This window comes from Myotis davidii, unplaced genomic scaffold (genome assembly GCF_000327345.1).
Source record: "Myotis davidii unplaced genomic scaffold, ASM32734v1 scaffold573, whole genome shotgun sequence".
Taxonomy (NCBI): Eukaryota; Metazoa; Chordata; class Mammalia; order Chiroptera; family Vespertilionidae; genus Myotis; species Myotis davidii.
In genome coordinates, this window is record NW_006285997.1 from 4,198,789 (window position 1) to 4,218,280 (window position 19,492).

Here is a 19,492-nt window from a genome sequence, read left to right on the forward strand (position 1 = left end):
ATTAATAACAGTACTGATCAGGCAGCTCTGTCCTCACCCCGCCCAGACGGGAGGCACAATGGCCCTCAATCAGACCTGACCGGTGACATGCACGTCTTCTGAACCCTGTAAGTGAGCCTTGATAAGTCCCTCCACACAATAGGATTTCCTAGTGTAAACATCTGTTTCTTCACACGAACCATGCTGAACGGGTTAAAAATAAGTTTCCCTTTCCCTCTCAGCTTGCAAAAGGAATAATCAATCAAAAAGGTAGGCTGAGGGTTCAAATCTCCATCTAAACTTCCCCAGGGGATTTTAAAGTTCAATATCAGAGAAGGTAACTATTAAACCCTTGGGAACACCATATAGCATTTCTTCTTCAAAGAGTAGAAGATATCTGCTGAAGGTGTTCCGTGAACTTTGGAAAAAAGGCAAAGTCAGGAAAATGCTTTGTAATGTGTCACTATTCCTTCCAACCCTCGGCCTATCCGTAATCGGGTGCCCTAACCAGTGCCCTGTTGCTCTTGTCTTAGAGAATCCTCCAGGGACACATGGAGCACAAATGACATTCGGACCAACACTCTGAGACAGCCCATTAGGAAATACCACACTCCTTGCTCTCTTGCCATCCACTGGACTGCATGTCCAGGAATCTTAGTCATCTGAGCTGCTGACCAGGAAACTGAGAAGCAGGTCTGCGCAGAGAGCAGGCAGGGCCAGGAGGAGCCACCCACAGAAGGTGGGATGTTTTGTGTCCTGAGGCATGCGAGGTGCCTCGAACACGGCCTGAAACAGCAGGTGCTGAATAATTATTCACTGAAGGAATAAATGACTGAGGTATGTATCCTTTTCCAGCATGAGCTTCTGTCCCGCATCATGGGAGGGGCTGTGGATAATACACAATTATAGACTGTCTCAGACTCAAACCGGTCACACACGCTCACTGGTATAAGCAGAGACAGTGTCTTTGCAGAACCTCTGAGGACAGAGAGTCAGGGACGCAGGTTTTCATCCTGCACAGAGAACTCAAATACTCGGAAATATGCTCTGTCCCCAACCTGGAAAGTAAGACAACAACCCGTTTCAGAGTTGCCCGGTCAGGTACTCTGATAGGATGCTATTTTAGGCAACCCTTCTCCTTCATCATGGAAGACGGTAGGGACAACACCATATTATCAAGTCCACTATGAAAATGAGGTTAAGAGTTCTTTTTAGAGACACCCAATAGGACATTCAATGTTTTCCTTAAAGTGAGAGAGAGGATCCCTACCAAACACACCTGGCATAGAGACTTCCAGCACCTTTACAAAAATCACGTACAATATCTGCAATACCAACAGTTATTTGCCCCCAAAATAGTACTAAGCGGCAAAAATGGAGAAGTATTACTAAAGAGACAAATCAAAGAAACAATGATGCGCTCTGTTCCAAGTGAGATGGTACTTAAAAAAATACTGATATTATAGTGCAGCGGTTCTCAACCTGTGGGTCGCGACCCCTTTGGGGGTCAAATGATCCCTTCACAGGGATCGCCTAAGACCATCCTGCATATCAGATATTTACATTACAATTCATAACAGTAGCAACATTGCAGTTATGAAGTAGCAACGAAAATAATTTTATGGCTGGGGGTCACAACATGAGGTACTGTATTTAAAGGGCCAGAAGGTTGAGAACCACTGCGTATAGTGCAAAGAACATTGCTGTCATTAGCAACGGCAAGTTCTAAATATTTTTGCTTTGTGAACCTAATGTCATTAAGAAGATATTCCAGAACGGACTACAACAGTTAGCCTGCCTTGTGACACGTGCCGCCTAAATAAATACAACCAACCAGGATGTGGCGCTTTCCGAGCACTTGCCGCGGCCTCTCAGTACTTCTGGGGACATCTGACCTTGAGCGGAGGCTACGCTGAAAACAATGTCCACATGTCTGAGGCTCCCCCTCCCACATGCACTCTGCCATCCACCCTCAACCAAACCGTCTAAATTACATTCAGATTTCTGTGGTACCATAATAACTTCAATATGGGCTACATTTTCAACATTCTGGTCAGAGCCTCCTTTCTTCCCGCCGCGCCCTCCTCCAAGTTATTTCAGGCTTGCATATTTCATTTTCACATCTCAGCGGGATACCCATCACATAACATTTATTTGTGAGGTCTAGAGGCATAATGTGGGGGATTGTGAACTAGCATGTCGAAACCGCATACTGCAGGCATACGTCTTCGAGAATGAAAAAGGATTCCTTTTTACTCAAGATATATAAGCTGTCTCCGCAGCGCAAGTCCAGTGTGAATACCACAACCTAATTAAAGATGAAGAGCATAACAAGCAGTATTAAAATGTCTGTTTTGATTCATTCTTCTCCAAGTTATGTTTTTATCGAATGTCCTGTCTCATTAATGACTTCAATAGACATAATGAGTGTACACACCTTCTAATCCCACCAAATTCAGGAGAGAGTTGGAAGAATTTGCCCATGTGTTTCGGGAGGTAGGAGAGCAGGGAATGCAGGCGGGCAGGTGGAAGGGCGGTGAGAGGATGCTCAGTCCATGCGCCTGCCCCCAGGGATGAATGTGCTTACAGCCTCCCAGCAAAATGAGACTGTTTTTAAAGATCCCAATCCCACACTCTCTCTTGGGATGCAATTCCTACATTTGAGAACATTTATTTCTAGGAAGTTCTTCCTTCGGGTCTAACCCTGCTTCAGGAGCCTGTGAGCTGTGGAGTCACATGGGGCGCCCTGCTCAGAAGGGCCCGCACTTGCTTTAATGCTTGTTGTCGCCATCTTGAAATTCTAAATAATTTTATCTTGGAACTTGGGTTGTAAGTGAAGTTGATGGGACAGTGAAGCATGCGTGAGAAAGGAAGACATGCCTACAATGCGTGGACTCTCCTCCTCTCTGCGGCCCCGTGAGCTCAGCATTCTCGTGGTCCCACAATGAACGAGACTCAAGTACGGGGAAGGCATGCTGCATCTGGACTGATGGAGCAGGGATCCTGACAGCCCTGCAAGGCTTTTCATTTGAACCACAGCTTGTGGGGTTCTTTTTAATCTTTCTATTGATTTTTTAGACAGAGAGGAAGGGAGTTGAGCATTGACCTATGAACCAAGAGTCACAGGTTCAATTCCTGGTCAGGGCACATGCCCTGGTGGGGGCTCAATCCCCAGTGAGAGGTGTGCAGGAGGCAGCTGATCGATGTTTCTCTCTCATCATTTATGTTTCTGTCTCTCTCTCCCTCTCCCTTCCTCTCTGAAATTATTTTAAAAATATATTTTTAATAAAAGCATGCCAAAAGTTCCCCCCAAATGGCAGCTGGTGGTCGTAGATACCTCTACAATTCAAGGGATCTGGGAAGTTATTATTTAAATGATCCTCTACCACCTGGCAGGGTAACTCACTGGTGGAGCCTCAACCTATGAACCAGGAGGTCACGGTTCGATTCCTGGTCAGGGCAGAGGTCTGGGTTGCAGACTCACTTCCCAGTAGGGGGTGTTTCTCTCTCTCTCTCTCTCTCTCTCTCTCTCTCTCTCTCTCTCTCTCTCCCTCTCCCCCTTTCTCTTCCTCTCTGAAATTATTTTTAAAATATATTTTAAAAAATAAAAATGATCCTCTACCCAAAACTCGCAATACAAATCCCCATTTCCCCCCTTTCATTCTAAACTGTCCATTCAAAGGATTAAGGGTAAAAGAGTTTACAAACAATACATAAAAAACGATATACATGTAATGAAATATTCCTGTCATTTTGCACAGCTATCTCAGCTGCCTCTAACCCTTGAAGTGACACTAAATTTAAGTACGTGGAGCAAATTAAAATGGCTGAGCCGTTTAGATGAGCCAATCTGAAGGTTCGCTGCACCACCCAGGCAGTCAAACGACTGTTTCCTGGCTTCTTGGTGCTTGCAGAACACAAAGAAGATTGACTGCCCTGGCCGGTGTGGCTCAGTTGGTCGGGGCCGTCCCACGCACTGAGAGGTTACCGGGTTGATTCCCGGTCAGAGCACATGCCTGGGGGTTGCAGGCTCGCTCCCCATGAGGGAGAGTGCAGGAGGCAGCAGATCAATGATTATCTCTCTCCCTCTCCCTCTCTCTCTAAAAGTCAATAAAAATGATTTTTAAAAAATAGACTGGGTACCACATAAAAATGGACTATATACCCATTTTTAAAATAGCTCTAGGGGGAAAAAGGCTTTTATTTGACATTTTTATAATGATTTAAAGAAAAGGAAAACAGGATGGGGTTAAACACACACACACACAACCCAAGCCATCATCTAATACCTTATAAAACATGATAGCCCTGTGACAGCTCCCTGCAGCCACCAGCTTTTCTGTCACAGTGGCTGTCACAGTGGCAGATGCGTGGGCCTTACCAGTTCCTGAGTGTCATGCTGCAGAGGCAGGAACGCCGCCTCCAGGATGGCCACCTGGTCAACGCTGAGCTTCTGCCACAGCCTGACCAGCAGAAGCAGCAGGTGCGTGGCGCTGCGCAGCCTGCTAAACGCCTGGAACACACTGGCTTGGTTTTCCTCCACGGCGTCTGCGAGCGCCATCACCTGCAGGAATGACGGACTTTGGTTAGGGACCATCTCACACCTCCTGGGGCCTCCAAAGAGCATGTGGCACACTCTGTGTTCCCTCCAACAACTTGGTAGCTCTCCCCCAACACAAGGGACGCTGAGGAATAAGGGAGTTACCATTCATCTGTTCCTTTCCTTCTTTAAAACAAATGCCCAAAGGAATTCCAAATCCATGTGGCCGGAGGCACAAATACCCATGAAATCAGCTTAATGGGGCCTTGTCCAGGACCTCCCACAATAAGCTAATAAAAGTCACCTCTAGCACAGTTATTACTGTTTCTAACACTGGTTAGCCACAGAGATGGGTTGACTTAAAAAAAATTCTTATCAAAATGACTGCATTTGCCTTATCATTTAAAATAATAACTTCATTACACCCCTTTCAGAAAATAGCTATCTCCCTCTGATTCTTCATCTGTTTCATAGTTGGAATATCAATGTTGTTATAGCCAAAAGATAGACAGCATTCAAACGTTTAGCCAGTTGAGTAATATGTCATTTTGAACACAAATGTCAGGCACCGGCCCACAGGGACCTGAAAGAAAAAAAAAAATGTTCGGGTGTGTTAGCTTTACAAGGCCAAGTCTACTTAGGATAGAATTGGCAGGAGTGAGTAGAGTTGGCTTTTTCTTTTTCTTCTTTTCATCCTGTTGAATAATCTGGGGGGGGCGGGGGGCAGAACTAAAGCAACAATTGGATGGGACATCCAAGGCTGCCCATTGGTGTTTTATGTTATTTCGATGTCTTGGTGAATTTTGTGCTCATTAAAAGTAATGAATGGACTGGCCCAGAGGCGAGAGACGTCAGACAACCCCCAGGATGGGAACAGCAAAGCCAGCGCAGCGAGCACCTTCCTGTGCATCCCACCAGCGTGAGGCCTGGGGCTCAGCCGAGTTTCCGAGGTCTCGTGCAGACGATCCATTCGGTGAGATTTCATGGGCTATTGACACTGGCCCAAGGCGCGTGTTAAAAAATCATCATTCAAACAAGTCGACTCTACAGCTGTGTGGTCTCCCAAATTCCACGGAGGGAGAGGCGCTGTAGGGGGACAGGCCTCGGGGTGTCTGGGGGACACTGGGACAGAGACATAGGTCAGGGAAAGACAAAGCGGCCGGAGGTCCTGGCCTGACAATGCCAGGCGGACGGGGACGCTTCGCCCCTTGGCTCAGGGCATTTGGCTCCCCAGGGAGCCCTGGGAACTGGGGCCAAAGTCAGCTGCACAATAAAGTGCGTTGCTCACTGTGCACCTATCACTGTGCTGCCTTCCATCGTGCTCAAAAGACCTGCAAGGCTTCTTATAGCCCATGAGGGTCTTACGATTTGTTGGACAGAAAACACACATACACAACCAATCAGTGGAGAGAAACATTACTGTAATAATGTCCTAATTGTGCAGGACACAGAGTGTGAAAGGACTTCCCAAAGGGACAAATTATTCCGGGCCAGAGTTAATGTCCCGGGGTCTTTTCACTCCGATGAGGCCTGGAACGCATCCCTTCCCCATGACTTCAGGCAGCCCCTCCAAGAGACAGGGGAGGCCACCGTCCTTAAACCAAAACACCTGGACTCATCTGCCCTCCCCCTCGTCCTCCTCCTCCCCCTCCCCCGCCATGATTACAACGGACTCCTGTTAAAGCCCAACTTCATATTGTATCCTTCCTGGGACTGTTACCAATCAAGCCTCACTGTGGGAGCCATGATACTAAGGCACAGGTGCTTCTTGTCAGTAAGGCCAAATCATGCAAACAGCAAGCTCATGCACACCTCCCGGGAGCCAGGCAGGTGCAAAAATCTGCAGGAAGCACTACAGGGAATTCAGTGGTGACAGATCTCACCTCTACCTTCAAAGAGTTTATAATGAAGAAAGGAAAATAGGCCAAGGAGGCCAATGCTGACCATGTAGGGAAGACCCTATAGACTGGGAGAGGAACACCATTAACATCAGGACTGCTGTGAATAACAATGCGTCCAGGGAACTGAGCACAGACTGCCCGCCGGCATCCTGCCCTGTGCCCGCGGTAGCAGTGCCTTCGCAGACACCTGTCCTGGGCTTAGCAGGCGTGATCTCTACTTTACAAATGACGTCTCGCAGATGTAAGGAACGTGCCCAGTGCTATCTGGGCCCACACACTGTGCCCTCGCTCAGAGGGCTCCACGCCTGCTTCAGTGCCCTGCCATCTCCCTCTTGAAATGCTTAATAATTTTGCTTTTGCATTTGTGTTTTGTGATGTGTGTGTGAGGTGTGTGGCGGGGGGGGAGGTGGTGGTGTTAAGATAATAGAGCACATGCGCGAGCAGAGGAGATGTGCTCATGAACACCTAGAGTTACGTGTTCGTAGATTTGCATTTAAAACTGGCATCGCATAACAGCGGTTAATGATCAAATTCATACTAAGGATTTAAATGTTAATTTTTCCTTACTTGGAATGACATTAGCTAGAAAATAAAAGATACCATCAGAAGGTGTGAAAGTGAGACCCTGAACACAGGAGAAAGCTGATATGTTAGTAGCTGTCTTACTGGCCCTTTCTCCTGCCTTTAACAAGGGCCCTACGTGTTCATTTCACACTGGGGACTGCTAACTAGGTAGCCAGCTTGCCCACACCCAGGAAACAGGAGGCCAGGATGTGGACTGTGAGTCTTTCCCGCCAAAGCCTGGATGAGCCCTGAAGTCTCCCCAGGTTCAGAGAAGGGCCTCGCTGGTGCTGGGAGGGGGGCTTTTGAGAGGAGAGGTGGGGGAGGAAGCAGCCAGCTCCACCTGGCTCAGGAGAGAAAACCAACGGTTCTATTTGGGGAAATTTTGTGAGTCAACTGTTAAACTGGGCCCTTCTGAAAAATTAAATTACATGAACTTAAAATTAAATACATTGAAGCAAAGGTAATAAATACTCAAAATTACTTCCTAATTATCCCACTAATGTCTAGGCCCTGGAGGTTATTTATGCTTATTGCCCCTGCAGGTTGGAAACAGAAATGGTTATTGCCCATTTCTCCCCAAGTCCATATTCTGAGACCTCTCGCAGGTCCCTTGAAATCAGTCACAGTGGAAGTACTGACAACATGGAAGTCAACAAATGCTACAAAAGACCCCAGAATTCCCACCGCCTCTCCTCCCCAGGGAGCCCGTTGTTCAATATTTACCAGCACATCACTTGGAAGAGGTACCTGAAATGTGTCCACAAGAATAGATACTGGCCTGGCCAGGGTGGCTCAGTGGTTGAGTGTCTACCTATGAACCAGGAGGTCATGGTTCCATTCCCAGTCAGGGTACATGCCTAGGTTGGGGGGTGATCCCCAGTAGGGGGTGTGCAGGAGGCAGCAAATCTCTCAGCAATGTTCCTATCTCTCTAGCCCTCTCCCTTCCTCTCTTTCTAAAATCAATAAAAACATGTTTTTTTAAAGAATAGATATTGGATATGGGGGCTTTCACAGTGGAGGAAAACACCTTGACCAAATGCATTAAAGTAGAAAAGTGGAGGCTGCTTGTTCAGAGAAGAACAAATATTCCATTGTGGGAAGAGCATTTGATTTAAAAAAAAAAAAAAGGCAACATGGGCAACTGTCAAAGAACCACAATGTCAAGATGAAGAACACGCGCCTAACGCTGTCGGTACTGGGGAGCCACGGAGCGTTCTGAGTGAGCGCATCACCTGGTGGAGGTGACACACTCAGCAGCTATGGGATCCCAGTAAACATTTGGAGCATTAGCTGGGACTCAAGAGAGGCTTTTATGCACGTTCCTCACTATCCAGGGAAAATTCTTACTAAGTGTAACAGCATGTCAGTGCGGGACCCACCCAAATTGCTAAACACAGCTGTGGTGGAAGAATGGCTTCTCAGTGAGACAGCAGCCCGAGCCACAGATCTTTCCTGAGCTGGGCCCAAAAGACATCAGGCGGGAGAAGCCCAGGTCTCCCCTCGGGCTCTCCCTGGATGCATGTCTGTGCCATTGTGGAAAGAGTCTGCTATCCCCAAATGGTCCCAGCAACTGGAAAGAAAGGGGATAAACAATCCCTCATGTAAGTTACCCCCTAGGAAAATTTCCCTGACCTACTGGCCAGCATGAAATACTAAGCAGATCTCCATGTTCTCCACTTGGTTTCACCCGTAACAGCCAAGTTTATTTTGTCCTCCGCGAGAGCCAGATGAATTGAGCAGAATCAACACAATGAACAGGGCTGCACAGGCTGGGCCCGTCAAGACCCAGGTCGGACCAAGGCCTAGAAGACCTCACAGCTCACCTGGCGCTGAGCGAAGGAGTCCAAGCAGCTGCAGCACTCATATTGGAGGGCTCCTCCCGGGCCGTGCAAGATGTGGCTCCCTGGTGCTCGGCAGAGGGAAGGCCCCAGGAAACAATAAATGCTAACAATTTCAAGCACGATGTGTTGATGGCCTTTGTTTTGCTTTTTCAAACTGAAGGTTTCCAAATAAAATGGAGGCCCCAAAGGACATCTCTGTCCCACTGCCATATCAGTTGATGCCAAAGTCATGAGGCAGAGGCCCAGGGAGCTGCCTGCAGGAAAAGGCTCAACTCATAAAGCAAGTGTGAAATTAATCCCAAACACTCCAGCTGCCAAGAGAGGCTCTGAAATTGGTTACAGGAAAGCAGCAGCAGCAGCAGAGCAGACATGAATCATGCAATGTGAACACGGACATGTCCAACTTCTTCACCTGAACTCACCCCCAGATCTCCCGTGTGGCGCACAGCACCCACTACACGGCTCTCTGGCTGCCGTGTACTGAGCCCTGTGCCTCCGCTGTTATGCCCAGACTGTCATTGGGTCCTCGAGACGACCCTCTGGGAGAGAAACCCTTAGTCCCCTGGCCCCCTTCTGATGAGGAGACAGAAGCTGACAGCTCTGATCAGCTTGCAGCTCAGGTGGACACACTGTCCATGGTCATGAGCTTGGGAGAAGGGTGGGACTCCCGTCTTCTGGGTCCTCGTGGGGCCCCTTTCTTCTGCAATGTATGCAGTCGGCCCTAAAATAACCCAGTGGGTTGTCATCTTGATCATCAAAGATATTAAGGGAAATACTAATGATATATTCCACCCATCTTAGGATATGTGCTTTCGTAAACCTTTCCCACTTGGGGCTTTTACTCTGAGGTCAACTCGAGCTGAAAATCCCAGATTGGTTTCTGTCTAAGTTACAATATAAAGGAAATCCGTTCAGAATCTGTGAAGGGTGGGAAGTTAACCCAGTGTTTTCCCTCTTATTTTTTTCAAAAGTCTGTTTCTGAAAGGGCTTTAAATATGTGGGGTTTTTTGTGTTTTTGTTTTTGTTTTTACTGATTTCAGACAGAGGAAGGGACAGAAAGAGAGGAATAGAAACATCAATGATGAGAGAGAATCACTGATTGGCTGCCTTCTGCATGACCCTACTGGGGATCGAGCCCACAACCCAGGCATGTGCCCTTGACCGAAATCAAACCCAGACACCTTCCGCAAACCCCACACGAGCACCGAACCCGGGCATGTGCCCTGACAGTGAATCAAACCATGACCTCCTGGTTCATAGGTCGGCTCTCAACCACTGAGCCACACCGGCCGGGCGCGTTTTTCCCCTCTTCACAAAGGGGACTGTATTATGCTCCAGACAGCTCAGAATCGTGATGACTAGGAAGCAGCTATTTTTCTAAAGGCCTGCTCCTCTGATGAGACGACTTGTATGAAAGGGATGACTCGTTTTCTTTCTAGAAATCTCAGGTTACAATGTTTTCAGTGGTCTGAGCGAGTGGGTGTTCTCTATTAATAACCTGTCAACATTTACCGAGGGCTTCCTAGGCCCCAGGCGCTGCGCTAACCTTGGGACAGAGATTATCTCATTTCATTCTCAGAACAGTTTCACCAGGTAGATACCCTTCGTGCCCTCGTTTTAAAAACAAGGGGACATTACAGAAAGGGTCCAGCAGTTAGGAAGCAGCAGAGCCAAGATTCAGACCCAAGTAGCGCTGCCTACGCTCACTTTCTGCCTGCACGCGTTTCATCCCAGGCCATACGTGGAACAAATTCCTCCCGCAGCTTCCCAATGGGAGGTTTCGGCTTTGCTGACCTTCCAGTGCCCCAGGTTTATTTATAAAAGGTCGGCATGGATGGACGAGTTAAGAAAACGGAGCTGCTATGGTATGGGTGAGCTCAGAAACCCCATGGGCAGAATGCAGTAGGCTCTGTGGGAACAGTGGCCTGGGAGGCGAGGAGACCGAGCTTCTAGTTCTGGCTTCTCTCCCAAGTAGCTTCAGCCAGTGTTCGATTTCCTTCCCGGGCCCGGGCTCTAGCTTCATCACCGTTAACATGGAGGGGTGGGAAATGCGGGCCCTAACGACCAACGTGGCTGTGTCTGATTCAAAACCATTTCGATGGCTTGTGGGCAACTTGCTGTTTTGAACTATTCATGGCACTTCCCCTCTGTTCACACACACTCTGAGCTTTTTATTTAACGTTTGCAGATTTGGAGTTTTTATCCATAAAGTAACAGTAAGGATATTTTTCTTTGGCTAATTCATAGACATATTTGAAGTAAATGAGACAGGTAAAAAGATAGAGAATACCAAGTGTCAGCGAGGACGGGGAGAAATCGGAACCCTCCAGCATGGCTGGTAGGAATGCAAAAGGGTGCGGTTGCTTTGGAAGACAGCCTGGCGGTTCCTCAAAAAGTTACATGTTGAGTGACCACAGGACCCAACAATTCCTCTTACAGGTTTATGTCCAAAAGAAGTGAAAATATATGTCCCCTCAAAAACTGGTTCATGAGTGTTTAGAGTAAATAGCATTATATCTATAGCCCCAAAATAGAAATAACTCAAATGTCCAACAAGTGATAAAGAGATCAATTAAATGTGGCATATAATGGAAGTTAATCAGCCATAAAAACACATGAAGTACTTACACATGCTACATGCTACTACGCGGATGAACCTTAAAAAATTATGCTAAGACAAAGAAGCCATTCACAGATCAACCAAAGGACTTGTGTGTATGCAAATAAGCATAACCAATGGACACAGGAAATAGGGGGGTGAGGGCCTGTGCTAGGGGGCAGGAGCGGGATGGAAGAGGGAAAAGGGAGACATATGTAATACTTTCAACAATAAATTTTTAAAAAGAAGCCATTCACAAAGGTCTGCATATTGTGTTTTCCCATTTATATGAAATGTCCAGAATAGCAAATCTATAGACACGGTAAGTAGACTGGTGGTTACCTCAGGCTGGAGGTGGGTGGTGGATAAGTGGGAATAGAAAGTGACTGCTAATCAGTGTGCAGTTTCTGTTACGGGGTGACATTGTTTTAAAATGAGGTTGTGTTAATAGTTGCATAACCCTGTGAATATGCTAAAAATCATTAAGTTGTACCCTTCACATTGGTAAACTGTATCTATATATAGTACATCTCAAGAAAGCTATTAAAATAATAAGAGAATTAAAATTACTGTGAAAATATAATTCATTAAGGTGGATAAATAAACACAAATTAAGGCACCTCTACTTAAGCGAGAGTTTTGATAGATTAATGGCTATACCATATTGCAAAGGTGCTAACAGCATTTTGGATGATAGAATAATCGTGGGACTTTGGAGCCAATTAGCACTAAGTAAGAATACTAATGATGCTACTTGCTGCTGTACAAGCTTGGGGTAGTACTTTGCCATCCTCCAACTTCATTTTCTCACCTCTAAGATCGTATTCAATAAAAGCTTGTTAACATCCCTTCTATTCATTTCTATTTTGTTTGGCCCCTGGTCATTAATTCTTAGTACTGCCTATAATTGAGGGTTCATTTCCATTTAGTAACACCCGATATGGAAAAGGAGGACCTTTCTCCTGGGACTTGAGGCCCACTACCAACTACCACCAGCTAAGCTGATGCTGGTGACCCCACCCTCTCTGTCCAGTCACCCAATGGGACAGCTCATTTTGTAGCCAAGGACAATCAAGCTTCAAAGTGGAATGCCATGAGACTCTGTATGAAATGTATTCCTAGGAGCTGTGTAAATTGTGCATTGTGTTCCCTCTTTTACTCCTTTAGAAATTCTATTTAAAAACGCAGATCCCCACCTTTGCCTGGTGTGCCTTATTCTCTAGAATCAGGGAGCTAAACATTGTTCAATTTTCTTTTGTACCTTATTGAAAATGCTAGAAAACTTGGTGACTTGAATAAAAAGTTCATAAAGTACACAATGAGAATGAAGAAAGAAAATTAAATTCATACTTAGCCCAAAAAATTCCAGTGTAAAAACAGCAATTGGTAAGTCCCCAACATGCCCTCAACTGTCCAGCACTCGGCACACAGTGGGCATCCCATAACTCAGGAGTGGGGAACGACTGGCCCGCAGGCCATATAAGGCCCACAAAATCATTTGGCCTGGCCCTGCCAAGGCATTAGGGGTGAGTTAATTAAATGTTTAACCAAATAGAGCAGGCTAATTTTTAAGTTGATAATTTTCTATGGCCTGTGAATGATGTTATAAATATCCAAATGACCCTTGGCAGAAAAAAAGGTTCCCCACCCCTGCTCTGAATGCTGGCTGAATGGATGAACCTCAAAGACAGTTCACCCAAAACTCCAGCACAACTAGGAGACACACTGAACTGTCCTTTAAATCCCAGACACTCAATCAGGCACTGTCAGGCTCCCAATTTGAATGGAGCCCAAGTGATGTCTCATGGAAACAACAAACCTGCCTCGATATATCTGTCATCTACTTTTTAAAAAACCACTCTACTTCACCTTCAGTCATAGCTGCCTAACGCCCGGCTTCAGGCAGCTCTAATGGCTGCTGCAATGAATGTATTCTTCACAGGGCGGCCCTCCGGTGAGAAGACACTTCCCGTCTGGGAGAGGTCTGGAAGCAGGCAAGAGTTAGGGCATGCTTCCCATGCAACGGCGTTATCTGAGCAGGCGTCTGCGGCAGACCCCAGCATGGCTAAGGCCTTGCAGTAAGAAAGAAAAAAAAGTTGACTGGGTCTAAGCTTTTACTTTGGCTGGAAAGATCCAACTTTTACCCAAAAGAATTATTCTTTTACCAATAATAACAAAATAAGGTTTGCCTGGCTGGTGTGGTTCATAAGTTGAGCATCAACCTCTGAACCAAGAGATCACCGGTTCAATTCCCAGTCAGGACACATACTCAGATTGCTTGCTCCATCCCCAGTAGGGGGCGTGCACAGGCAGCTGATCGATGTCCCTCATCAATGTTTCTCGCTCTCCCTTTCCCTCCCTCTGCCTCCCAAGTCAATAAAAACATATTTTAAACACACACACAAACAACACAATAAAGTCTAAAATGAAAAGAGAAAGGGCATGGAGATCATTTCAATGCCAGACACCCATGCAAGAAGTATCTCATTATCTATGTGCTGAATCTAGATAAAAGAGAGCCCGGAGTTTTTACTTCAAAGGTACATAACAAGAACCTAATTCTTCACTGCTTTTGCTACTCTGTTATTTTGTATAAATAGGATAGAGGACGGGATTGTGTTCTACTGCACCTCACATGGAGTAAAAACCTAAGATTCCCCTGTAACCTGCATTTAGCTGAAATTCCTCAACCAAACCCAGGATTAGACTACATTTTTAACCATGCTACCATTTGGGGTAGCTAGCAAAACAACAGGAAAAGTGTACCCATTCAGTAGAAAACTTGGGTCACACAAGCTATTTGTCTTCATAAAAAGAGACCTGCCAATTGCCTGGTCGCCCGGTGCTTTGGAACATGGTCTGATCGCTGTGGCGCTCAGACGCTGTAACGGCTTTTCTGGTCTAGGATTATAATTTTCCCTGACACCACTCTCCACTTGCTGAATGCCTTGAGAATTCATATAAAACTGGATTTAGAAAAACAAATTATTCCTGAGAAATTTCTTTCTACTCCATACTGTGGGACCTTTCTCTTTTTTCTTTTTTCATGTTCTGCCCAGAAGAATATAAAAGGTAGGCAGTGCTGGAATATAGACTTTGGCTGGGACTTTTAAAATATATACCATTGATACATAAAAATGTTAAATGAGAAAGACAATAAATCATTTACGAGTGACACGGAGACAAATTTTGCTATTTCTGCAAAGTTTATTCACCAAATAGTCATGTAACTTAATCGGCTGAAAGGAAACTAACCCCACTGCTTGGCGAATATAATATTAAAAATACAACTGATCTCAAACCTAATTACTCTTTTTACACCCCCTCACCCCCGCTGACCAAACTTTTACCCCTTCCCATAAAATTATCTACCTATAGCCAAGTGAAACCCCAATTTAAAAAATAATAATTAATGGAGTCAAGTTGTAAAAAGAAGAATGAGTGTTCTCCGGGCCAGGGTTACCCACGGAACAGATCGCTGTTAGAGCTGAAATCTATGGCTGGCAATGTCAGGGCTCGTTTTACAAACCCTGGAGAATGCCACAGTGATCACTGTCCAAAAACAACATTCGCGGGTCTGACCTGAATAGTTTCTAAGTTTAGAAGGTTTCAGGCCGCATTCCTACATGAAGACATGTCCGTAATTATGTAGCCACCCACACAGCCTCGAGTGCCATCTCCAAAGAGGGGAAGTGATGGCCCGATGGGCAGCTGGTGGGTGTTCCGAGAGCATTCCTTTAGCCAAGGCAGCAAAGGCTACGAGGCATCATTACCCGGGATCAGCGAAGGCACCGAAGACCCCACCGTGCTGATGAGGCTACTGATCATTTCCTTGGCTCCAGAGTTTGTTTGTTTGGGGGGGAGGGGGGTGTTAATCCTCATCCGAGGATATTTTCTCTTGATTTTTAGAAAGAGGGGAAGAGACAGAGAGAAACATCGATGTGAGAGACACACATCAATTGGTTGCCTCCCTCATGCACCCCAACCTGGGCCTGGGATCAAACCTACAACCAAGGTACATGCCCTTGACCAGAACTGAATCCGGGACCCTTCGGTCTGTGGGCCAATGCTCTATCCACTGAGCCAAACTGGCTAGGGCATTGGTTCCAGAGTTAAAGAATCGAACGTGGCATTTTCACAATAAAGTCAAACTGTAGAGTTTTTTTCTTTCTATGAATCTTCTTCAGAGAGTCTATTTCTCTTGAACACCTGTGGTTTCTATTCATTTTGCTTTTTTTAGATAAACTATGTAATAATACCATTGCTATCTGGTGGTACTTTGGCCAGACATCTACAAAGCTCAGACCACATGGAAATAATGCAAAAAAGCACTGAATAGGGCGGTCTGGCTTCAGTTGGAGGGAAACTAGGGTAACGTGGGTATTTCTCCAGTCAGAGGCCATTGGGACATGCTCATCATTGACTTGGCCTGGCTGAAGGTGCGGGCCTGATTTCTACTGTGTTGTAAACTCCCCCAGGCCAGCGTCTGTTGTTGGATGTGCCCCTCCCCCAGGCTCAGGCATTCAGTGTCTGTTTGTTGCACTGAAGTAAATGGGAAAGCCTGATAGCTCAGGAGCACAAGAGTGTCCATTAAGGCAGTAATTTAGTCTGGCCGGTGTGGCTCAGTGGTTGAGCATCGACCTATGAACCAGGAGCCCATGGTTTGATTCCCCGTCAGGGCTCATGCCCGGGTTATGGGCTCTGATCCCCAGTAGGGGGCGTGCAGGAGGCAGTGGATCAATGATTCTCTCTCATCATTGATGTTTCTATCTCTCTCTCCCTCCCTCTCCCTTCTCTCTCTCTCAAATCAATAAAAACATTTTTTTTAAAAAAGACAGCCCAGCCAGGGTGGCTCATTGGTTGAGCATCAACCTATGAACCAGGAGCTCACAGTTCGATTCCTGGTCAGGGCACATGCCTGCGTTGCAGGCTCAATCCACAGTGTGGGACATTCAGGAGGCAGCCAGTCAATGATTCTCTCATCATTGATGTTTCTCTCTCTCTCTTCCTCTCTGAAATCAATAAAAATATATTTTAAAAAACCCTAAGACAATCTCTCTCTCTTTCTTTCTCTCTCTCTCTCCTTCTCTTTCTCTCTTCCTTCCTCTTAGAAATCAATAAAAATTATTTTTAAAACACACACACACACACACAAAAACACACACACACACACACACAAAAAAAAAACCCAGCAGCTTATAGAAGCACTATACTGTACTCAGACAATGGAAGTCCATCCTTACATTCCAGATGAACAAGACCAAGGCCCACCATTTTGGAAAGTTTGTACAGGCTATGCTGCTTATTGGATCTACCATCCTATATAATAAAAGCCTAAAATGCTAAGTGTCTGGTTATCAGGTCATTCGTTCAACCAATCAAAGCATAATATGCTAATGATATGCTAAGGCCACTCAACCGCTTGCTATGATGTGCACTGACCACCAGTTGGCAGATGCTCTGACCGGTAGGTTAGCTTGCTGCTGGGGTGTGGCTGATTGAGACTGAGTGAGATGGGCCAGACACACCCTGGAGCCCTCCCTCGGTCCCTCCCCATCTGGCCAACCTCCTGCGTTTCTCCCCAGCCTGATCATGGAGTGGGGTCCCTTGGCCTGGCCTGCATCCTCTCGCAATCCAGGACCCCTCAGGGGATGTTGGAGAGGAAGTTTTGGCCCAATCCCACAGGCCAGGTCGAGGGACCCCACTGGTGCATGAATTCGTGCACTGGACCTCTAGTAGGTAATAAATAACTAGGATCTAAATTCATGCCTTCCACATATATTACATTGCAATGAATTACTAAATTCATTCAAATCTTTACAACCAAGTTTATGTGGGGAGCGTTATGAAGACTGTAATTTAACATTAAAATATAGCATCATAGCCAAAGTCATACAATGTGAGTGTGTGAGGCCTTTTAAACTCCCCTCTAGGGCAGAGCGTCTCAGGCTCCTTGTCAATGACACATGGGGCCAAATCATTCTTTGTTGTGAGGGATGAGGAGGTGAGGGGGTGGGGGAGAGTCATGGGCACTGTTGGAAATTTAGTGGCATCTCTGGACCCTACACACTAGTTTTTAATAGCACCCTCCTCACAGCTGTGACCACCAAGTGTCCCCAGACATTGCCAAACGTCTCCTTGGAGCAAAGTCACTCCGGCTGAAAATCACTACTCTGCAGTCTGAGTTTGTGTTCAAAACACTGTCCTTCTAATCAGGAACAAAGCTCACAAGCCCACAAGCACTCGGGCTGCTGGGGGCTCCAGCAACCCCCGGAGACCTTCTAATTACCATAATGAATGTCAGAAACGGGTTTTGATTGGTGAGGTCAGAGGTTTGATCATCAGCACCACAAGCATCAGAAACAGATTGGGAAATCCATGGCATTCAAAATAGGTGAGTTACTGAATCTTTTCACATTCACACTCTTCTCTGCATGGACAGGGGTAAGATTCCAGGAAGATGCTGAAGGGATAGGGCTCAAGGCTTGAGCCTAAACGATACTGTGTCTTGGCTTCAGGGCAGAAGATTTCTAGCTGAGGTCCATGGGAGGGTAAATGGATCCTGGGTGGGATTATTGTCCAGTCTGCCCCACATGGACCTTTCCAGAAAGGTGGTGGTCTAGTACCTGAAAGAGCTGAGCCTTCACCCAGCTATAGTACACGGTGCATGAATTGTTCCGTACTAATAAATATTTAACAAACGTCTTTGTGTGGCAGATGTAGCATGAGATTGACTTTCATTATAACCAGTGAGAGGTGTTGTGGGGCACAGCACCTTCTCACCCATCTTCAGCTTTCTGATGGCTCTCATTACCTACTGAAAAGAAGTTAAGATTATGTATGACCAAACTGGTGAAGGGAGTGTGCAGTACCAAGTCTATGCCAAGAGATGGTGATACATGTGATTTAAGAGCTGCCTGCAAAGACTAAATATATTAAAAACAACACCTACTGCTCACTGTGTCTACTCTGTTCCAGGCACAGTCCTGAGAACTATGTGTATATTATTCCTAAATCTTTCAACAATCCCTCTAGGTAATTATTATTTGGGGCTGATGAAGAAAACAAAGTGCAGAGAAGTTAAGCAATTTGTTCAAAAGTCACCCAGCAGGGTCTAGATTCAAACCTCCAAAGCCCAAGTAGTTCCCAGCATAACACAATGCATCCTTAGACACACATGCACACGCATGCGTGAGTGTACACACACACACACACACACACACACACACACACACACAGGCCCATCAATCTTAATGACTATTAGGTTGAGTTAATATGAGAAAAATCTATAAACAGGCGCTCCCCACCAACCTCACTTCCCAGGGAGGTGGGGTCCACAGATTCCTTTGTCTATCCTCCTATTAAATAAATGCCTTTGGTTCAGGACCACTCCTGACTCCTGAACATTACTCCGTATTGTCTTCCATCTACAGCTCTGTGACCTGCTGTCATTGGAGGTTATAACTCCTGCAATAACCATAAACTTTTCAAACATCAAGCACCGACAAGAAATATGGAAAAGCAGCAACACCCACAGGATGACGGTTCATTGGAATCCGGGCTCCGGGGCTGTCCCCCCTCACTGTGGTCTGACCTTGAGAGAGTCCCTCAGTCTCTTTAAGCTGCAGCTGCCTCCTCTGTACGAGAGAGGCCGTTGCTGGGAGGATCAGATGAGACACAACGTAAACATGTTTGTCATGACAGCCAGCACACAGCGCGGAAGAGAGCTTGCATGGCATTGTCACTACCATTCTTCATTCTTCCTTGGCTGAACACCTGCTCAACATATTCTTTTATTTAAACTAAACAAACCCCAAATGGTCATATACCTGAAGACAGCAAGAACTTCCCTTTGCCTCTTCATCTATTGTTCATGTAGGACCAATAATTTCAGCATATCTTCACAGAGTTGACTTAACACATAAATTATATACACTATTTACCGAAGTGTGTAGCATAATCCCCACCCCTTACCAGAACATTGTGTCTATCCCTTCCCTTCCCTTACACCAAGCATGTCAAACTCGCGGACTGCAGGCCACATGCCTCATTTATTTGGCCTGTGTGT

At 46.1% G+C, this 19,492-nt stretch overlaps 1 protein-coding gene across 1 annotated transcript in view; it reads right to left on the reverse strand.

Annotated features, from left to right (window-relative positions):
- BBS9 (Bardet-Biedl syndrome 9) overlaps window positions 1-19,492 on the reverse strand; it is a 313,602-nt gene that overhangs the window by 50,960 nt on the left and 243,150 nt on the right. Inside the window, exon 20 of the mRNA XM_015559690.1 lies at window positions 4,361-4,543. Within this exon, the coding sequence (XP_015415176.1) occupies window positions 4,361-4,543 (183 nt within the window). The remainder of the gene's footprint in view (window positions 1-4,360; window positions 4,544-19,492) is intronic.